Source organism: Scatophagus argus, chromosome 11 (assembly GCF_020382885.2).
Source record: "Scatophagus argus isolate fScaArg1 chromosome 11, fScaArg1.pri, whole genome shotgun sequence".
Taxonomy (NCBI): domain Eukaryota; kingdom Metazoa; phylum Chordata; class Actinopteri; family Scatophagidae; genus Scatophagus; species Scatophagus argus.
In genome coordinates, this window is record NC_058503.1 from 4,532,468 (window position 1) to 4,554,421 (window position 21,954).

Sequence of the window (21,954 nt, forward strand, 5' to 3'; positions counted from 1 at the left end):
ATTACTCTGCTGGGCTGGATATCTTACTGTCAACAGCTTTAAGAATTTATTTACAATTAAAGCACAGTGGGGAGGTTGAGTCGCGCTGGAAAACTTTAATCTGAACCTTCACACAAACAAGTCTGTCTCACGTAAGTCACATGACTAGAAAACAAAGCGCTCAGGCAACAAAGCTGGATCAAACAAAACAGCCAAAGTTCAAGTAAATCACTGCTCTTCAGGATCACTGAAAATAAAGACTACTGATTTTCTGCAGTGTGTAAAAACTAAGAACAGCAGTCAAACAGCACAACAGAATGAAGTGAAGATGTTCACAAAACAAGACGTCCGCCTGGAGAAAGACGAGATGAAGAATTTATCAACAGCAGCTCAAATATGGTCAAGGGTTGTTTACATCTTAAAAATTCATTGTTTACACTCCTTTCGTTTACTATCTGATCCAATTTGGCTACAAGTCTGCAATTTCTTGATGAATTTAGTGTTTCTTTTTTGTATGCATGTATAAAAAGTCAAAGTAGTGAAAAGATTCCACCACAATTAATTAAAAGTCCAAGGTGACAAATCATGTTTTGGACAATTATTTTCATGATTTCTCAGCAACTATTTTACTCTTTGCCATCCAATCACAATGCATGGGATATATGAACAGTAATTTGTGACAAATCTGAGGACAGTAAAGGAATGAATAAAATAACGTTGTTGTTCAGATAGCCACATGAAACAAAGGACCCTGTCTAAATGTGTTTTTAATAGCATTTGAAATAAAGTTGACAACTTACATGAACTGTACTCATTGAGTTGAGGAGTTGGTCTCTGCTTCACTCGAGTTCAGCCAGCCCACGGCTCACCAAAGCCAGGTGGACCAACTCTCCTCCCTCGTTGTACAGCAGCACTGTGAGCTCTGGTTCCTGCGCCTGAACATGAAGGCGGTAAGATACTGAGGCATGTGCAGGTGCTTTGACTTAACTGACAGCTTTTTGCCTCCAATACTCTTTTGACTTGTGGTTTTGTGCTCCGACTCTGGAAAAGTTTAGTCTTATGTTCGGTATTACTTAACACAAAAGTATCTGGGCACACCTCTTTATGGGGTTGTTTTTCTCAGAGGCTCGGCCCCTTACTTCCAGTGAAGGGAAATCTTAATGCTTCAGCATACCAAGACATTTTGGACAATGCTATGCTTCCAACTTTGTGGCAACAGTTTGGGGAAGACCTTTTCTATTCCAGCATGTGCCTCAGTGCACAAATCAAACTGCATAAAGACATGGTTTGAGGAGTCTGGTGTGGAAGCCCTGATCTCAACCCCATCCAACATCTTTGAGATGAACTGAAACAACATCAACATCAGTGCCTGACCTCACAAATGCTCTACTGCATGAATGGGCAAAACCTCCCACAGAAACACTCCCAGCATTCCCAGAAGAGTGGAAGCTGTTACAGCTGCAAAGCTCACATTAAAGGATGCTTCACATGATCTCATCAAGACTAAAAATCAAGATTACATCATGTAGCTCCTTAATTGATATTCTTGTGTCATGCATAAGGAAGCACATAGGAATGCACCTGCATACAGTTGGTGTGCACTGAGCTACAGATGGCGACAACATACCAACAAAAATGCAGCAACGCACGAGCAGTGACAAAGACGAAGTGCACGTTTCAAGTATTTCATGAGGAAGGAAACACAATTACTATATTCATTATAGATATTTGTTGTCATTAGACTCAGATACACATGATGTGTTTTGGTCTGTAACAAAACAGTTTGTTTGTTTCCTCCACAGGGTGCTTTAAATTAACTACTGATCAAGGTCAACTTGATTTTGTTTGTCATGTTTCTTACCACAACAGAAGCTGTGATGTTGCTGTGTAACAGATCGATCATGTCCATGGCAGCCTTCAGGCTCCAGGCGGGGCTGTAGGACAGCACGTCTTCCTGCCTGTTGTCATGAGGAGCCTTGAAGCCGGCGACTTTTACTTTGAATGCCTGCAATGGAAACCTCAGCAGCTTGGCCGGCATCTGACGCAACCTGACAGGAAGTGACAGAACAGAATATCAGAACAACACGAGTGTATTTGGCACACTGTCATTTAAGCAAACAAGTTCATGGCAATCGACTGTTTTCTCAAGATGGCAGATCAAGTTAAAGGGGCTAACCTAGTCTTTTCCTAAAGACTATTGCTAATGTTAACAGTCTTTTCCTCTACCTTTCACCACCACTAGGTCAAAGTTTTCATATATTTTGTGTATGCCAACAAGAGGACCATAAAAAAAAAAAAAAAAATACCTGTCATTTTCAAGACTTAACTTGTTCAGCAGCATTTAGTTTTCAAAAATAACTCAGATCAGAACACCATTTAACAAAATACAGAAAAAACTAAAAACACAGTGGCCGTTGAGTCTAAATGGACAAATATGAACAAGGTTATTTCACAGAAATAGACATTTGCTATTGAAATATGAGCAAACCATTTACAAGAAATTAAACTGTGATCAACTAAGTGTGTAGCCAAAACTGGGCGCTCAGAGAGACTCGGTTCATCCTGCAGCTATGCACACCCTCTGCAGCTGCACCCCTACGTGACTCGCACCGTCAGCACCCTGACAGTGAGACGCACTGAGTACGCTGTCAACGAATGCCAAACAGAAAGGGTTTGCGCCTCTGCCTCCGTAAATGCCACACCTGCAGGTAGCCTACATGTGTTTAACTGATACTTTGCCGTGAATTACTTACAGTACGTCTGTCAGAATTACGAATGGCAGTCAGATTTTCCATGAAACTTTGGTTAAGGTTATCCATGATCTCAATGTAAGATTGATGAAGTGGCACAAGTGTTGACGCACACATTCACAGTTTGCAGTCTAATGAGTTTGCTGATCTGCTGACTTTTCCACTAGAGCCACCATGGGGTGCCTCAGTACAGACTCGGAGCAGGTAGGATGGTGTACTCAGGTAAAGGTAAAGTTCCGCTGCTGTCTACTATTTGAATAAAAGTGAACTCCTGCAGAGAATGAAAGTCATACTTGCTGGTGGGCAGAATGTCGTCGGAGCCAAAGTCAACGTGTTGGATCATCATCTTGATGGGTTCCACGCTGGTGAACTTGATCAGCTTGGCCCTGTAGTATTTCCCATCACTATACTCTGCCAGACACGGGCCGTCTGGAAAACCCACAATCAGAAGAGAAAAAAAAAAAACTTTCTGCAGACCATTGAAAGGTGCAAGGCCACCGAAACATTTGATGGCAAGCTTAACACTAGTGCGCTAATTTAAATAAGTACATACATTTCCAATTAATCTTAATTCATAGTCCATTTTCAAAGACCAGCTTATGTTGATGCAATGGGAACTAAGTCTTCATTTGAAAACAGCGAAATATTACCAGAAGGGAAGTTAGTGAGTTGTGGCAGACTGTTGATGTCTGCGTTGATTTTGGCCAGAGCCTGATCAAGAGTCTCCCCATCCACCTCTACATCAGCTGTTCCCTCCAAAGGCCACAGGAACAGCTGCAGGACAGACACAAAGATTAATCTACAGTTGTGGGGCAGGGTGCAATTTGATCAGATGATCCCAGTGGTCTGATCATAACAGAATTTGGTGAAAATATGCCTCCTGGCATGCTCAAAATGATCTACAGAATTTTTTTAATAGCTAGGTGTTATCTCTGTGGTCAGTAGCTACCTCATTGGGGGTCAAAAGGTGTTTGACCCTGACTTGAAAGCATTCTCCCTTCTGTGGCAGCTTTGGGTTTTTAAAGGGTCCCAGCATTGGCTCCTCTGGTTCCCTCAGTCCCTGCACACACACAGCATCCCCATCAGTCTTTAGTTTACTCACACAGCACTTGTAGAAGAGGCAAGACAAGACTCTCAACATAAAATCTTTCACTGCTAAAAAGAAACAAAACCCAATTTTGGCCAGTGTGATTTTTGGCCATTAAGGGGATATATGGGATGATAACTTTTCAATTATATCTGTAAATATGGTTCAAATAACTTTGAAGTGGGAAGGGGTTTTCAAAATCAATTTTCCAAACTGTCATTCTAGCCACAATACTTCAGTGTCGATGTCCCAGTCATCCAGAATGGTGGGAGGCATTGGTGCGTGTCCCTGCGGGGAAACACAGGCATTCCTGAGTACGTTATGGCACAACCGTTTCATGTTGAGAAACAGAAACCAACAAAAACCAAGACAAAGACACACTCAGACCTGCTGTGCCAACACAGTCTGATCCATGGAAGCGTGTTCGTGGTGACACAGGACCCTGCTGAGGCTTAGCCCATCCAGGAAGACCTCAACTGTGAGGGGTCCCTTGGGGTCAGTCGGCAGCTCCTGACACACACACAGACACACTAAGGGTTGCCAGCAGTGCTCTGGGTAGTAGTGGACCATAGATAATAGCCGATGTGCAGAACAACAATGCATGTATATATATTTAAATGTAATACTACCATGACTTGTATGTCCACAGAACGGTTCAGCAGCGTTTCCTTCAACAAGGCTATGGCATCCCACTGCCACTCACCACCAACCTGATGAGACAGAGATGTAAATTCACTGAGGGAAAGTTCTGCATGTTTAAGCAAAATGACTTCTCTCCCTCTCTCTTCAACTCATGCAGGAATTCTCTTCACAGCTAAGATGCTTTTTGAACTACCTTTATCTCAACCAGAATCTAGTAGGATTTATTTTGGTGAAAACCCACAGGAATGGTCCTTTAAGATATTTACTGTGAATGAATTTAGTCTTTAGCTCAACTGAAACTGTGGTTTTAGTGTTTTATAATTTGAATAATTGTGGATTTTATCAACTATACTGTATAAAATGAATCATCCAACAAAACAAAAACAAGTAATTATGTGGACATTTACTAAAATCTATATTTAGAGAATATCAAGTGCTTTTTTAAAGCTACAGGTGCCTTCACTGAAAAACAAGTCGGATGCCACAAAGATTCTTACAGGGTTGATATCATGCAGCTGACAGGGCATACAGAGCTGAGGAACATCCTCACACAGCAGTATGGGGTACACATGAACCACTGGGATGTTCTCCGCCAGGCCATAGTCCACATATTGTACCTGAATACACACATAAACACACACACACAAAGGTAAAAAGGTTTAAGTTAAAACTAGAGTTAAGAGTATTGCATATATTAGATGAGCCATTTGAAACCGTTGATCACATTCTTTAATTACATCTTACACACAATGACCATGAAGATGTGACATTTCAGTGTAAATTATACCAATATGCAATTTAATCTGTGTAACAACACGCTGACTAAGGGCACACATCTCTAGATCTGTTGCTGCTAGCTTCAGTGCTAACTATCAATGAAGTTGTCTAAACCAGCAGTTCCCAAACTTTCTCATCAAGAACCCCTAAACTAACACAAAATAAACCCCAGACCACCATTTGTTAAGAATTTGTCCCACGATCCAGCATCTCACAAGAATTTGCTTGTAGATGTTTTTTTTTTACCATAATCAAACAGTCAAACATTGTGACCTTGTGGATGGAATTATTGTGAAAATTATTCCTTGTTTTTCCTGGGGACCCCGTGGACCCCACACAAGTACCCCTGGTGGTCTATCGACTCCACTTGGAAAGAAATTGCTGTAAACTCTTTTTGAAAGTGGTACAACCTACTCTACTGCTGTCTAGTGTGACTGAGTGTTCAACTGTCAGCAGAGTGTTTATATAAAGGATTTGCACAGGCAAACTTTGGCTGAAGTAACTGTTTAATCAGAACGACCTGGTTACAACTGTTTTGCTACCTTATACGATCTTTGTCTCTCTCCTTACCTTGACGTGTCCTCCCAGGACCTCCAGCAGTTGTCCTCGATACCACAACATATCAGGCCCGATGACAGCGCAGCCCTTGACCGACTTCCAGGTGTAAGGCTTCTGTCTGGGCAATGTCTTCATGCTCTGCTGAATCCTCTCCCTGAGCTGCTCCAGCTGACACTCTGACACACACCACACACCAAACACACACACACACACACACACACACACATACAGAGCAAGCATTCACTTGGATCTTAGCTTTATCTGTCATTTTCCTCTCTCAACAGAAACACCAAAAACAACATAATTAAAAAAAAGAAAAAGAGACACTGGAAGTTTTATTCAAAGCTGTTTGGGCCCTGATACGCCATTTTAAATTTCTGAAAGTTTTCTGTTGAATACTTTGCAGTCCAGAAGAATACAATCTCAAGTCTATAAATTTAAAATAAGCAGAAAAGTAAAATCTAATGCTTATAGGAGAGGGCGTTTCTAGGACACTTAAACCTGTAGTTGTTGCTTTTGTTTTACACATACAGTAGTTCCTTAATCTCTCCCCGTCTTTTCATATCAGTTTCCAAACAGGTTTTGCATGAAGGACAGCTTATGTTTGAGTAAAATTTCTATTTCTATAATAAAACTTTAAGATGAGAATAAAGAAGTTTGTAATGTTAAAAGTAAAGAGTTAATCTTAGCATTAGCTCAACGACAGTGTGCTTTTGTGCGCACCTGCATTCTGTGTTCTGACGTAAATGAGCCCGTCCTCTCCGATGGCACAAACACTTATCTGGATGTGACCGAGGCACGGTAGCTCTGGGGGTTGGTACAACTGAGTCTTCACCTGAAAACATGTAAACACAGAATACAACCAGAGCTAATATATATTTTTTCTAAACCACATTTACTTCCCTTTTAAAAACATATAGAATAAGAAAAGTTACAGCAAAATTACAGTGTAGTGAAGATCGACTTTGTGATAAAGGCATTAGCATTTCCTTAAGTTGTTTCACACAGTCAGTATTGCTCTGAACTTGGCTAAGTGCCAAACCGCATTACATTGTCAATAATTCACCTATGGCTGACGATTTTATGTGTTATTGCATTTACACAAATCCAGGTAAACTGAAATGGTCTGCCGAGGGTGTGTGTGTGTGTGTGTGTGTGTGTGTGTGTGTGTGTGTGTGTGTGTTATCACCATCTGCGCAGACATAATGGTGCGGGGGGCAGGTTTTGGAGGGGTAGGAGTGCAGATGAGGGAGGACAGGGAAGGTAAAGGAACAAGAGATGGGTGAGATGGGTAAGTGTTGTTATTGTTGTCCTCAGACCCATCAGTTTGTGCCTCCCTTACTGGAGACTGTGCATTCATTTCTTTGGGTTCTTCAGTGACAGCGTCTCTGCAAGAAGACACAGACACTTAGAGAAATGAAACTGAAGAAACTGCAATGGCTTAAAACCAAAAGCTAAATATCAGTCATTGATTACTGGCACAATGCACTGACTGTTAAAATTGTATCATATGGTTCTAAAATCTCACACAAAATGTGGCTACAGAAAAAGCTGGCAAAAATGGTTTCCATGAAGTTTATACTGATACAGTCTATAATATTATGTCAGTAAATAAAACAAGTAAAAACATTTAAGATAATGTTGCACTCTCATGTGTGACACCGTCAACCAGAAAGACTTACGGAGAAGAATATAAAAAGCTGGCCTTCACACAGAAACACACACTTTTGTGCATGCGACACACACTCATACACAGACCTCAGTTTTCTTTCCCTGAGGGCGAGGCCCTCGTTGACCAGAAAGTCTGCAATGCTGACAAACTGTCCCTTCTTATTGGAGCAGAACAGCGTGACGGGTACTGGACGCTCATTTGTCAACTCCTAGACAACACAAAAGGAAAGGAAGACACATCTTGTGCGTAGGTCACTATAGCAACAGAGAAAAGAGGTGCATAGTGAGAGGAAAAGAGTACAGACTGAAGAGTGAAGTTACTAATAAGATTAAAAATGCTAATGCACCTCTGAATCCAAGAAGTTGAAGGAATTATTCATCTTTACAAACTAGTGTATGTTGATGAGGGAAATTTGAACAGCAAACTTGAGCAAAAGGAAAAGGAGGACAAATGAGAACATTAGCAAAGAAAAACCTTGATGGTCATAAGAGCTGAGGCTCCAGTCAGGTAGTAGGAGATTAAATCACAGGCAGTAGCTGTCCAGGTGGATTGGCCTCCTGCTGGCCTGAAACAGAGAACAGATTGTGACAAAAAGTGAACCATGAAAGAGTGTGAAAGTGGAAATGTGTGAAAACACATTTCACATAAAACAAAACACAAACTTTAAAGAAGCAAGTACACACTCATACACCATATCAAACTCTGCCTCCACAACTGCTGTGAAATATATTGTGTTTTAAATGATTGCATTGTTTCCACCTTTTGCTTTCACAGCACAGAAGAAAACCCTGCATAATACTTTAATTGCTCTGTGTCAGATGTTTAACACTGAACCAGTCTGAAATATTCGAGGTAGGTTACCCCCTCTTGTGGGAACCAGACCCTACCTGCCATACTATGAATTTTGAAGAACAGGAAAGGCCTTATTTTATTTTAAGTCTTATTGATCATCACAGCGATAACAATATTGCAAAATGGAATGGAACAACATGGCACCAGAGGTGACTGTGACACTGGTGTACACCCCTCCCTAAATACATACTGTAATGTGTGTCAGTGTGTGGGGTGAGTGTAACCTGATGTCAGTGAGAGTGCACTCCAGTGCAAAAGAGCCTATCAAGGAAGATGGCAGCAGCCGCAAGCTGCTGACATGGACCTTCACCATGTTGCCATGGTCACAGCGCATCACCTGGTAAAGGCCAACAGAGAGACAGACGACACAGTGACTATCATCCATTCAAAAAAAGACAAAAACAAAAAAAAAAAGCTTTCAGCCATGATTACATGAATGAATGTTTTGGCTTAATATCCTCTACTGCACTAAGGTATATAACATGGTATATTATTTAAATAATCGAAGTGTATTATCAAAATATCAAAACCCTGACTTAGTGTCTCAAAATGTCCTAAAAATGGCTGTAAAAAGATAGAACATAAAACACACACTACATTCAGACTGCTCTTCTTATACCTCTGCAGTGTTGCTGGATGTGACGTCAGAGCAGATCTGTCCTCTCTCCCAAACCCCGTTAATATGAGCAGCACAGTACATGTCTGCCTTCCACACTACATCTTGCAGCTCCATAAGCGCACACTCCTGCTTCACCAACTCACATACCCTAAAAACAGGGAGCATGATGTAGAATTAACGGCAGGGACGACCACTGCCAGTGGTATAAAAAAAAGCTGCTATTATTTCACTGCTGCACGTGTGCGCAAACACAAATAATACTTGCTTGTTTAAACATTTGTAAATTAAAATATTAGTAAAGCAAGCTTGGAGTGTGGAAGGCTGGGCAGCAAATAATAATCATTTTCATTATCAATTAATTAATTAGTTGAACTTATTTGCCTTGTAGTTCATACAATGTCAGAAAAACAGAAAATAATGCTAATCACAAATTCCAAGGTGACACATTCTAATTACTTGTATCTTTTACATTTTATGCAATTAGCACTGCAAAAATTCAAAGACATTACATTTACATAGAAAGAGAGAATCTGAGAGAAAGAGCTGATATTCACATTTGAGAAGCTGGAACCAGTAAATGTTTGCCATTTTTACATAATAAAAGTAATTAATTAGAATTGTTTTACTGCTGACCTTTTGAGCTGTGAGTCATTCTGGGTGAGCTGGACATAGAAGCTGCTTGGTGAATGGACAAAGCTAACTCTGACTTTCACGTCTTTGAGCTGGGCGGGGAGCGTCAGCAAAGGCTGAAACTCCTGAGGCTCCTTTTTCTGCTCTCCGGTGATTGTTTGGCTGACAACATCAACAACCTCAATGCCTAAACCAAGGTCTAGTGGAGGGTCCCATATGGCAGAGTCTTCACCAAGGGGAGTGACATCCATGGATTTAAGTCTGTTGGAAAGAAGGAACAATTGGAGGACGTAGTGAGGGGCAGCAAGTGAAGAAAAAGAGGTGAAATTGAGATAATGTACAACAATGAAGTACACTGATAGCAGGAGGTGGAGAAAAGGAGTTCAAGAAAAAAAAAAAGAAACAATAAAGATGACAACATGATGTAATAAAGTAGTACCCAAGACAAAAGATGATCTAAGAAAAACTAAAATAAAAGTATGGATGGCAGATTACAGTTACCAATCAGATAATAATTTCGTCCCTCTTCAATAGTTAATAATTATGCTCTTACTTCACCGTTTACAGTTTGGTCCTCAGATGTGGTTGCTCACATATGACTGCAATAACCACTTCTTTCAAGGTGCAGAAAAATACTTAGATTATATTATTCACGGTGGCCTTTTCTCATTATCTCTCAATGATACAAGTTGCAGAGGAGACTCCAGACAAGTCTCACCCCCCTTTGAAGCAGGCCAGGTCCTCTTTGACGAGAAGCTCAGCCATGTTGGCTAGTGGCCCGTTCAGTCCAGTCTCAAACAGTTTGACTGGCACAGGCTCAGTCTTGCAGACGGTTTCTGGGTGAATACAGGGAGCAAAACTGGTGACAAAACAGTGGGTTTCATTGTCCTGTTGTGTTATATAAGGGAAAAAAGAAATATTCACACAGCCACGCACATGCTACCTGAAGCCACAATAGTGACCAGCTTCTGGTGAGCCAAGCTGATGAATCTGTTGGTGCAGGCATCACTCCAGGTCTCTCCATCAAGAGGAATCACATCTGACAAACAGCAGTGGATTGCCTGGAAAGCAGAAGAAACTTAGCTCAGCACTCCTCGAGAAAATAAATATCAGTTCATTAATCAAATGTGGTCCTCACCATGGATGGAAGGGCAAAGAACTCATCCTTGATCTTCCTCAAGTCGCTGACTGACACGATGCTTTCATTGCCAAAGTCTACATAACGAACTTCCACTTTTCTGCTTCCTGGGTGACCTACACACACACACACACACACACACACACAGATGTGTTTACATCACTCAAGGGAACATACATTACCCTGATATACATTCATTTCCTGACAATTTATCCAAACCTGAACATTTACCCTTACTTTAACCTTACCAACCAAGTATCCACCTTAAAGTCACTGCTAAGTGCAGTGGCAGACATTCACAATACTTAAATTCTAGTTTCACTAACAAAACTAACTGTTTAAAGGGCTGTCCACAAATGGCCTTTTTTCCTCAACTGATACTGTAAACTCAAAGGGTTCCAAAAAAGCTACAAAATCTTGAAATCTTATAAACATAGAGAACTTGAGATGTGAAAAGAAATGTCATCTGCAAACAAAAAAAAGGTGTCAATTAAAAAGTTATGTCAATTTATACTAACAGCCAAAGGTGGGAAAACCCCAAGCTTCTTGACAACACATGCAACTGGAGCTGTGCATACTATTATAGGGATTCAACCCAAATTGTAATTGTCTCAAACAAATAATCCACTCAAGCTGAAGAAAGGCTGTCTTTCCATATAGGTCTGAAACCTGCCTTCTATTTTCTGTTTGCTCAGACAGGATACAATGCAAATTGTACAATCTGTGATTAGATTCATACTTCCCCAAAGGGCATGGATGACACTAAAATGCATCTGTGTGAGTTGAAAATGTTTAAATGTGCAAATTAAACAAAAAAAATTCCTTGGACTTCATAAACAATGATAAGAGGAATAAAGAGGGCAATAACAGAAGGCACCAGAGTTTCCAGTGAGATCTAAGTAGGGAGGGGTATTGTTGCCTACAGCACCCAAATCACTAAATCTGCTGCTGCTCCGAGTGACCTGAAACTGACATGACAGTTCAGACGATGTTCTGACCATTTCACACAGAATTCATGAACCAGTTAATGACAATTAGCCGGCTATGCATGATTTTTAATCAATGCATTTAGTAAACTGTGTGTAGGCATTACGTTGCTAGCATACATAACAGATTTGTGGCAATGACAGATGAACTACAACTACAATGTTAATAAGACCAGTGTGTGTGTGTGTTGCATGGTGTTACAATTTGTGGGGGACAGTTGACCCACTCGGTCTCTGACAAGAAAATCTCTTTTCTGGACTGAAAATAGCAAAAATGCATCATAGACAAATGTCTTTATCAGAAACAGAGTTGGTGACATAACATATGGAACATAACATTTAAGTAACAATAATAAATAGCATTTTTTTTTTTATTATTTCTCCAGAGCCAAGTGTAGAACCATATTGATATTGCGGTCTTCCAACCCTAGTGCTACGTAGGGGTGGGGCAATCCACTGCACTGACAAGCAGATCCATGCTAGCTTGTAGCTGGGTACACATTTGGTACACTGGCTGTAAAAACAGACAAGTAGCCCAATTTGTCTGTATAACATAAGGAAGCAGACCTTTAGTGTCTTTATTATGGTTTCCTCGGATATTAAAAGAGCAGAGTGAGAGAGAGACACACATCACTTCAGACATACATGGAAAGAACTGTGGCACAATTGTGAAAAAGCTGTCATGTCCAGCAGACATTCTGATAAAACTTTTATGAGGTGTGTACAGCCTGAGTCACTATTAGACCACGGCAATACACATTAGTTAAACTGACATTTATCCAAACTGTAACATGCACATATACACGCCCTCACCTATGACCTGAGCTCTGTACCACAACTTGTCTTCATAGCGGGCAACATAGGCTTGTCCTATCACAGGACAGTAGACACTGAGGTCATCTTGTCCAGCCACTGTTGCTGCATTGTAACAATCCTGGAGCTTGGCTGAGAGCAACAAGGACTCCATGTTATCAACCTGGGGGGGCATCAACAAGGTAAAAAGAAGGGAAAATGACAAGGAAAAAAAGAGGAAACTAAACAATTTTCTTTCTGGGATCACGTTAACTTATATAAAACTGCGTTATTTTCTCTACTAAAATACTCTACTTTCTCTTCTAAGCACAAAATTATTCCTCTAAAAAATCTCCTGGTTTATGTGCGTATTTAGTACCAGCTGGATATAGAAGTCAGCAGGGTTGTTAACGTGGGACACCACAGCATTGAGCTCTGTGTTGATCTTGGGATAGACAGGAGGATAGTACAACAGGGGTTTCCTGCCCAGCGTCACCGGAGAATAAAACCTTTTTATGGAAAAGCACAGCTAGTGTTAGGCCATTTCAAGTGTAGGGCCTGATAATCAGAAAGTCAGAATTCAATTTTGAATCAGTTAAACTCTATTCATTTTACATGATGAATACTAATTTGATCATCAGAATTTTTCACAGCAATCTGCACATGCTTGTGTACCTGGCCACTTCAACAAATACAAGGTACTCTCTAACAGAGATTGGCACATCACTTGATTGGTCCATGGGGGCTTTCCTCAGATCCACCAGTAACGAGTCTTTGTCCTGACCCAAAAGCCGCATCTCCACTGCTGCAGGGCCAACCACATTGAGGAACTCAACCTGTGCTGCTTTACTCCAGCCCTTTGTCTGAACACAGACAGACACAGACAGCAACTCTTACCACTACTGTGATTGCAAAAAGCAGATACTGACAATCATAAAACACAATATTTCGAAAAAAACAAAGACAAAACATTACAACAGGGGTCTCCAACGCGTCGCTCGCGAGCTACCAGTAGCTTGCCGCTTTTTTACAATTTTTTTCCAATTTGCTTTACAAATGTTAATGACAAGTGTGTCATTACAGTCTGATCTGCGTTGCCGGCATGTCGGTCGGTAAAAGGTGTAATGTGGTGCGCCATTTCACCAAAGTCCACGGCAACTCTTCGCAGGACCTTCCTGCCGGTAGCAGTCTACGAAGATAACGGAGCTGAAGAAAACGCTACAATGGCAACAGTCTCTGTTCACTAAACTAGCGAAGAAGGTCAATTCAGCAACAGATGCTTCGTTTAAAGTAGCGCACTTTTTAATGAGCGCAAAAAGCCGTCCACCAATGGTGGGGTCGTAAAGGAGGCCCTGACCCCCCCCCCCATATCATATAACAATAAGTGAATAAGTAACAATATCTGTATTTGTAGTAATAATAATATAATATTTTTGTGATGTTTCAGGAAAAGAAAGCTTATTGAGTTTGTTTGTTTGAAATGAGCAATGAGAATAAATGTTACAGAACATGAGTAGCTCTCAACCATTTTTATTTTGCAAAAGCAGCACTCAGAGGAAAAAAGGTTGGAGACCCCTGCATTACAACATGAAAATACAAAAAGAAAAAAAAAACAATGGACAAATGTTAATGTATTTGAAAATTGGGGGCCACCATACGAGTTTTTTATGGCGCTATTCAGAGAAAGAAAGTCAAAATGGACAAGAACAGATATAATATCTATTTAAATTTCAGTGGTCTTACCAGGTCATAGGGGACCAGGTCCTTCAGTGTACATCTGATAGCTTGAGGAGCAAAGTGACACAGCTCCCCATTCACCACCATGCTCACCTTCCTCAGTTGGTTGTTCAGAGCCTTCAGTGAAGACTCTGTGGTCTCGTCCATGCTGGACAAATTATCAGACAACAGTGGAAGATGTAACAGAATAATAAATCACTATAAAAGGGCTTCGGTCCATAAACACTGATATGTGTAACCTCTGTCCATTTGTACCTCTGTATGGTGATACTTTTGGTGAGGCCATAGTCAAGGAAGAAGACTCTGACTGTGGCCAGCTGGTTTACGGGGCAGGCTTTCACTGCCTCCACACATCCATTCTGCAAGACTTCAACCACAGTGGCCCTGCCCCAGAGTCCCTCCTTCCACTTAACAAAGATCATGGAGCCTGGAGAGGAGCAGAGAAACAAAAGCTGATTCTCATGCCAAAAACACTTCACTCACAGGGATGGTGTATGATGCATTTTCAATACTATATGATGGGAAACTCAAACACAATGAGTGAAAAGGAATTCGTAGAATACTTTTATGTGTTGTCATCATGAAGAATAAAATATTTATCGCAGTAATTAAATATCTTTACAACATGAACCAGAAGCAGTTAGTCAGCCAATCACAAAATTCTTAACCATTGCAATCAATCAGTGGACATTGACCATCTTATTAATCTATCATCAGGTGCAATGCTAAGTCTTTTGTCTAACTGAAAACTATGCCTTTGACCTTTAACAATAACATTAACTTTTTAACTATATGAAATAAGTTTAAAACACACACCAGTCTCAACCATGTCACTGGGAGTGAAGTGACTACTATCTCTGCAGCAGAAGTGGTTGATCTTCTTAGACAGAGCCTTGTTTTCCCTCTTCTCTGCCACATAACGGATGTAGAAGTGACTTGGATTCACAACATGCGTTACAATCACCCACTGGGTAACTAGGACAGAGAAGCAAGGACAATAAGAGGGAGATGAGAGCAGAGGTAGAAAGAATTACAGAAGAGCGAGATAAGACAGTGGAGGGATGAGAAAAACAGGGACATTGCGTGAGCAAGAGCAGCAGGATGACAGGGAAGGTGAAAGGAAAAGGGGGGCAGGGCAGAAAAGATGCCAAAGGTGCAAAGCAGGAAGAATTGGGAAGAGAAAATTATGGATGAGGGGGTAAAAGTTCTCAGAGTAGTTAAGGAAGCAAGCTTTCTGGTCTGCAGTGTTAAGGTGGGTGGTGTGTGTCAAAAAGCATCCACATGACTGCCAGAATGCAAGGTTTCCCCACAGAACGTTGCATTGTTAACAGATGATTATTGTTATTCACTTCACCTGTAAGTGCTTTTAATGGTTAATGATGGTTTTAACTTACTTAATTGTACTCACTGTCTTTATTTCTTGCTTCTTCTTTTTTTTTTTTTACAGTATTACAGCATTACAGTATATGCACCAGACAGACTAATCTGTTGTCAAGAAGACTAGCAAGTTGCCAAGATACAACAGTGTCTCAAAATATCACAAGAAGTTCACATACTACATCAATATAACTACATGATTTTACAGTTACTTCTCCTTACCATTTCTTTTTTTGTCAAATGGATTTTTCCTTCTTCTGTGGGCCCTCCATTTGTTGTTAGCCAGCTCAGGACCAGTGGGTGCAAGAGCTGCAAAAAGACACAAAGTATTTAACTGGACTAAATTAAATTTAACTGGATCTGAAAAATCAAAAAAAACAAAATCAGTTGTGACAAAGCCACACACACCGTTCTCTTGTCCTTCATCTAAAATCTCCTCAATAATTACGTCTGGAGTTTCAAGGTCTGAGACCAAGCTGTAGCTACAATGAGGTCTGGGGCCTGAAGTGGAGCCCCGTGACAACACTCTGCTAGCTCCAGTGCTCTCCTGGTTCTGTTTTTGTGGGGTGGGGAGCTTGCTGCAAGTGGGTGGAGAACAGCTGATGCTTTTGCACTCCACATGTTGCCAGGGGGAACTTCTGAAGTTGCCTGACTGGTGCTCTTTAGCTAGAGACCTGGAAATGCTAAAATGCAAGAGTAAGAGGGTGTGATTTCAAAACATAGATGCCTCAAGAGGAGCCATATAACAGGAGAATCTAATTTAAAATATATACACACTATACTTTATGTGATATTTCCAAATAAATGTTATGAGTTTTTTCTTCTTTTTTTTTGCTAGGAAAAAAGTTTGGACTTTTGGCATCTTCCATCTACAAGCCTAAATCAAACCAAATGACTTACTAGATATTGAAGGACTCACCGCTTTGGGGTGCCGACTTCCATCTTCAGAGACAATGACAGACTCTGGTTCAGACTTTCTGACTGGAGGACACAGCTAGGATACAACATCCACACATAAACATAACCATCCCAAATTCAATAGCATAAGCTAAAGCCTGTAACTACTTTAAGTCAGGCGCCATGCACCGCAGGCACGTGTTTGAAACGCTTCTTCTATTATGGCAATTTATTTCATATTAAAACACAATTTGATCACCAGATACAGAAGCTGATGCAACAGAAAAGCTAGTTTAGGTTTTACAGAACATATTATATGTTAGTATTATGTTCTTCGTAATGTTAATTTGAATCAAGCACATACTGTTGCAGTGAAGAAATAACACTTGTCAGTACAGAAGATTAGGTTCAACATAAAACACTACAAACAAAAATAAGGGTGACAAGTGACAAACCTCATTCCAGAGCCCACAGCAATACATTTCATATTGAAGGACTGTTTATCCACAGGAGCCTGCAATGTCTCCAGAACCTATCACACACCCAAATACACAAGAAGCTACAGCCACAGTTTGCCAGCATTTACTTAGTGGTCGTTCTAAAGTATCTGTCAGTGCATTGTGTGCTCACTAGGAACTATCTGCTGGCATGCAGGTATATAACCATAACATTTGACACCTTATCAAGGGTGCAGTACTGCTCCAAGAAAGGGACACGGCGGACTTCTCTGGCAATCTGCATGGAAATCTCCAGGGCCTTTATCCTGTCCTGGACAGCACACACCTGTGATTGGCTGGTGGAGAATCGCGCCTCCAGCTTTGTCAGTTGATTCAACTGCACATCCTTCCTGTTGATGAAGAAATTACAGGCATGTGGTTAAAAGTTGAATTGTAGAATTTGCAAACATCATAACCCTGATATTAGCGTCTGTTTTTTCAGGAGAATAAAACTATTTGAGTCCAGTGCTCAACAGAACACCGGAGCTCATTATACAGTTTTTAAATATTTATGCATGTTTTGACAGTTTATGTCCGTACCACTTTCGAATAGCATGCAAAGCTTTGTCAGCAGCTTGCTTGATCTCCATGTCGAGCCGAGCTCGCTCCCTCTTCACCTGTTCCGCCAGACCAGTTGTCAGAGTCTGCACAGATGAAACACAGACACAGGATAAGCAACAACAATCTCCTTTTCAATTAGGTGTGTGCAGTTTTTCACCTCATGGATGTGTTCCAGTTGGGCAAGATTTTCTGCAGCCTGGGCCAACGCCTCATCCACCTTCTCAATCTTCTCGATATCAGCCAGCTGAATAAGTCAAAATTGAAAACATTTTCATCTAAATAAATTTATGTTCACTGTACACCCGTCGTTCCTTTCAACTGAATTTAAGCAAAGGGCAGAATTTATAGGGGTTGGTAGCTGCACATTGTTTGATTGTTCACTAACTGCTTGCCCAAGATATGACCGGCAATGTAACAAAGTGCAATACTTGTAATAAAATTACTTAAATAGAAGTAAAATTACCTATTTTTAAACATACAAGTACACAAACATGACTTAACATGACACAGGTATATGTAATTTGCTACTTTCCCTGCCAGTGTGTAGCCTGATAACACAAGACATTAGAATTTGTGGCCTAGTTGTAACAAGCCTAATGAGCTCTCTCTTTGGATGTTATCAAGAACACTTGCAGTATAAGTTTTTTAATGTCAATTGCGTTTGTGTGGACAGCACAAGAGGAAGCCATGTTTATGTATTCACACACTACAAACAGAATGAACTTTTCATGGGGTTTCGGAGAAATAAGGGATGCTTTATGTGTAACCCTATGGTATGTTATGAACAATGCAGTTAATTTTTTGCATTAATACATTTTCTCTGTTTTTCTTTTCTGCTTTCGTGAATATTTGGGGTTTATTCTAATCCTTGTAATGGGTTTTGTAGCACAGACATTGTTATATTAAGGTGATTGTTACAGGAAAATCACATACATTGTGTTATTCACCTGCTAATCAAGAAACTGCTAAGAATTTTAACTGACAATAACACTAGAGCTACAATTTAATAAGACATATAGCATAGTCCTGGTGGATATACAGTAGGTGTGGGCAGTACATTGTTGATTTGAAACTAGTATGAGTGAGCCAATCATCAGAATCAAAAATTGAATTTCTCAATGATTTTACTGGAACTGGTTCCTAATGTCCAACTACACTGATATGACAACTTTCATTCCCAACCAGCCAGCCACACATACCTGCTCCATGTTCTCGGTATTGGCATTCATGCCTGCCGATGCTGATACTTTGTTCCTTCGGTGACTCTTTGGTCTGTTAGACCGGAGGCTGCAGGAGATTACAACAATTCAATTCAATTTATTTATATAACACCAAATTACAACAAAAGTTATCTAATGGCACTTTACAAATAGAGCAGGTCTAAACCAAACTCTTTAATTTAGTTTCTAGCACAAAAAGACCCAGAGGCAAAGGATGTTCAAAAGATTTGACACACTACCTGTATAAGTAGTGTGTTTCTGCTTAACATACAGAACTGAATTTTACCTTTTCATCTTATTCATTTTAGCAGTGTAGATGAGGCCTATGATTCTGCTGTCTTCCTGAAGCGCATAAACCCCACCTTTAGGAACAGTCGACTCAACCTGCAGACAGTGGGTTTTGTTTTTTTACTAACATTCTGCCACTTCAATATTGGCAGCCTTGAACTTGAGAAAAATTACAAATTTGACAAGATTAAACAAAAGGCCAGATGATTACCAACCATGCCAGCCAGAAAGTAGAAGATCTGCATTTTATGCATAGTTTGGTCACACAACAAGCCAAACCAAAAATACACAACTAGAAGATAATCAGATTATCAGAGCAGGCAGATGTGTGATGCAAAATGCTCCTAAAGCTCTGGGAAATCCTTCAGCATCTTAACGGTACCACAGCCCTTCACATGCTGCATTTCTAGTCAAACTGTGATCTATTCCTACTGCCATCACAAAACTAAATAAATGCTACGCAGCACAAGGCTGCTTACCTTCACATTTATTTTTAACAAAAGCTGACCACTAGGCCACAGTACATGAAAATATGTGATTTACTTGTTTCACCTATTTTACCTTTTTGAAATATTTCTTGACAAATATCAACAAGTTACAATAGTCAGATTATTAGGAGAACAGGCCAGAATTCAAAATGCATCTATGTGTGAGAAAGTTTTCACAAATTATAAATGATCCTGAATTAACTCATTCCACTGAATGGGAAAAATTTGCTTTGGTCAAAACTTGAGTTATAGCACTGTGCAAGAGGACAAAAACCGGTAATTTTACCTCACACTCTGGACATCTAATAACATCGTCACATTGAATAGACAGTAGACAGGATGTGCAGTAGATGTGGCCACAGAAGAGCACACGAGGGAGGTTGCTGTCAACTTTATCCTCCTCTGAAAAAGAAAACCCAATAAAGATAACCATGTATGATGCAATGCCAGTGTAAATGATGAATGCAAGAGTTGTCACAGAGAATGGTTACTTAACCTGCATATTTATTCTCAAACCTACATGAAGGATTCCTGCACAGAAAAGGGAACTGACCATGTCATCTTGTCTTTACTCAAATGTTCAATAAAGAGTTAAAAAATGTACAATGACTTTTACTTGCTGTCATTTTGGCACAGATGGTACACAAATGGTTTGTTTTCATAAAGAAAAGGTTATTTTTTTAACTTGTTGTTCTCTAATGACCAAAACAGTTTTACTTTAAAACCCGGGTCTTGTCATTATGGTAATTTCCTTGTTAATTCCCGGTTTTAAGTTTATGATCATCTGAATCATCCACTCCACTCCATACAGGCATACACTCTAGAAAATGATTATGTCTACTTTTGACTGTTTACAAAACTAGTTTTTAAGGCTACAACGATTTATTAATTAGTTAATTGTTTTGTTTTTTTTACAATTTAAAGAACAAAAGATTAATCCAGAAAATAATGAGCAGCATAATCGATAACGAACATATTCGTTTGATGTTGACGTGAAATGTTGATTGTTGACACCCTCAACACTTTAAAATAAAAAGTTCTGTTTAGATGACAGCAAACTGATAGAAAAGAATAAAATCCCCAAATATTTCATGAACTTGCCAATGTAAAAGTTCAGCAGTAATAGTACGAGGACGGCAAAAATGGGCGGTGAGGTTGACATTAATGATCCGGTTTGACAGTCAATTAACAGAACTTTTCACAGACCAGGGTTAGTTCTGCTTACAAGTAACTTGACATCAATCATTTGAATCAGGGCCTAAATACCACGCTTGCTCCTACACCAAATCTTGACATTAAATGAAGTGTTCATCTGCAACACATTTGCCGTTCAATTGGCGCGACACTTTCAGGCCCTTGGGATCGTTGTCATGGTTAATTAACTGATGTTAATTTGCTATCCCGTCCCACAAAAAACACCTGACACCTGACCAAGATTGACCTTAAAAAATATTATGATTAGTTGTATTTAAGACACTTAAGTCTTGGGTTCTAAAAATATAAAGAGGACCTTAAGGACCTGCCAACACACCTGTTAAATTAGCTAAAATTAGTTAGCTGCTGCTAGTCTTGCTAACAATAGCTAGCAGGCGTGCTTGTTTTAGCTAACGCCAAACACAACTTAATTCAACCTAAAACACGGTAAAACGGGCTGTTTCACTGAAGAGGGATGGAAATACCCTACCAGGTAGAGTGAATGGTTCTCCACAGAACCTGCAAACAACAGCGCTCTTGTTTTCGTCTCTGTCCATCATTAACGCCTTTGTTAAAGTGCTTTTTTTCCGCCTCTCACTGGAGGGCGCAGCAACTCGTCTTGGTCACGTGACAACACAGGTGCGTTCATTGTCCAACGGCAGGAGTCAACGCATCTTTAAAAGATCGATTGTGTGTTTTAATTATCGCTGTGGTATTGATAATTCAGCGTATCATTTTTACGTTGCCTCTCAGAGCTCACTATGCCAGGTAATATTCTCCTTGTAGATGAGTGCATCCCAAACGTTCTTGTTAATGTTCACCTGTTACACGTGTTGCCCTCTGGCAGGCGCTACAGAGCCCACAAAACACGCACAAACAGACTCAGGGACAACTTTTTCCCCAGAGCCATCAGTGCTCTGAACACCAGTAAAGGTCTGGAGGTTGGAGAAGCGGCTTGTGATCGGAGGGTCACCGGTTCGAATCTCCTACCGAACGGGCAGGAAAAATTTGGGTGTGATGGAGTGATTAGCCGGCTGATGTGCCCTTGAGCAAGGCACTTAACCCCCAATATGCTCCCCGGGCGCTGATGCTGCCCACTGCTCCTGTGTGTTTCACTGCATGTAATTTGCTGGGTGTTGTATGTGTGTGTTCAACTAAGGATGGGTCAAATGCAGAAGACAAATTCAGTGTGTGTTTGTAAAAATACATATAC

General features: G+C 40.3%; 1 protein-coding gene across 4 annotated transcripts; it reads right to left on the reverse strand.

Moving 5' to 3' along the window:
* Window positions 1-80: 80 nt before the first annotated feature.
* Window positions 81-21,390, reverse strand: rnf17 (ring finger protein 17). 4 transcript variants are annotated; one of them, XM_046403712.1, is made up of 38 exons: window positions 21,232-21,390; window positions 19,834-19,949; window positions 19,058-19,155; window positions 18,751-18,838; window positions 17,709-17,795; window positions 17,531-17,634; window positions 17,172-17,340; window positions 16,949-17,025; window positions 16,516-16,590; window positions 16,005-16,279; window positions 15,819-15,905; window positions 15,036-15,194; window positions 14,475-14,646; window positions 14,226-14,367; window positions 13,158-13,345; window positions 12,862-12,991; window positions 12,504-12,666; window positions 10,705-10,820; window positions 10,510-10,627; window positions 10,285-10,402; window positions 9,570-9,827; window positions 8,937-9,084; window positions 8,542-8,654; window positions 7,940-8,030; window positions 7,552-7,673; window positions 6,983-7,181; window positions 6,517-6,628; window positions 5,806-5,969; window positions 4,956-5,075; window positions 4,446-4,526; window positions 4,204-4,326; window positions 4,051-4,104; window positions 3,679-3,789; window positions 3,380-3,503; window positions 3,023-3,158; window positions 1,841-2,027; window positions 780-914; window positions 81-331 (listed from the first exon to the last, which is right to left on the reverse strand). In XM_046403712.1, exons 1-37 carry the CDS (start codon window positions 21,299-21,301, stop codon window positions 819-821), a joined length of 4,791 nt encoding a protein of 1,596 aa, XP_046259668.1. In that variant the 5' UTR covers window positions 21,302-21,390; the 3' UTR covers window positions 81-331; window positions 780-818. The 4 variants fall into 4 exon arrangements, with proteins under 4 accessions (XP_046259668.1, XP_046259664.1, XP_046259667.1 ...); XM_046403708.1 differs by lacking the exons at window positions 81-331; window positions 780-914 and having other exon boundaries at window positions 1,769-2,027; window positions 6,983-6,985; window positions 7,136-7,181; window positions 10,285-10,425; window positions 10,503-10,627; XM_046403711.1 differs by lacking the exons at window positions 81-331; window positions 780-914 and having other exon boundaries at window positions 1,769-2,027; window positions 7,136-7,181; window positions 10,285-10,425; window positions 10,503-10,627.
* Window positions 21,391-21,954: the final 564 nt, after the last annotated feature.

Excerpts from the sequence above, each read along its gene's own strand:
- rnf17 (XM_046403712.1), bottom strand. The coding sequence starts at position 21,301 with ATGATGGACAGAGACGAAAACAAGAGCGCTGTTGTTTGCAGGTTCTGT. Across the intron at positions 17,026-17,171 it reads AGTACTGCACCCTTGATAAG|GTTCTGGAGACATTGCAGGC; the intron begins GTGTCAAATGTT and ends GGTGTGTGATAG. Across the intron at positions 13,346-14,225 it reads ACCTGGTCCCCTATGACCTG|ACAAAGGGCTGGAGTAAAGC; the intron begins GTAAGACCACTG and ends GTCTGTGTTCAG.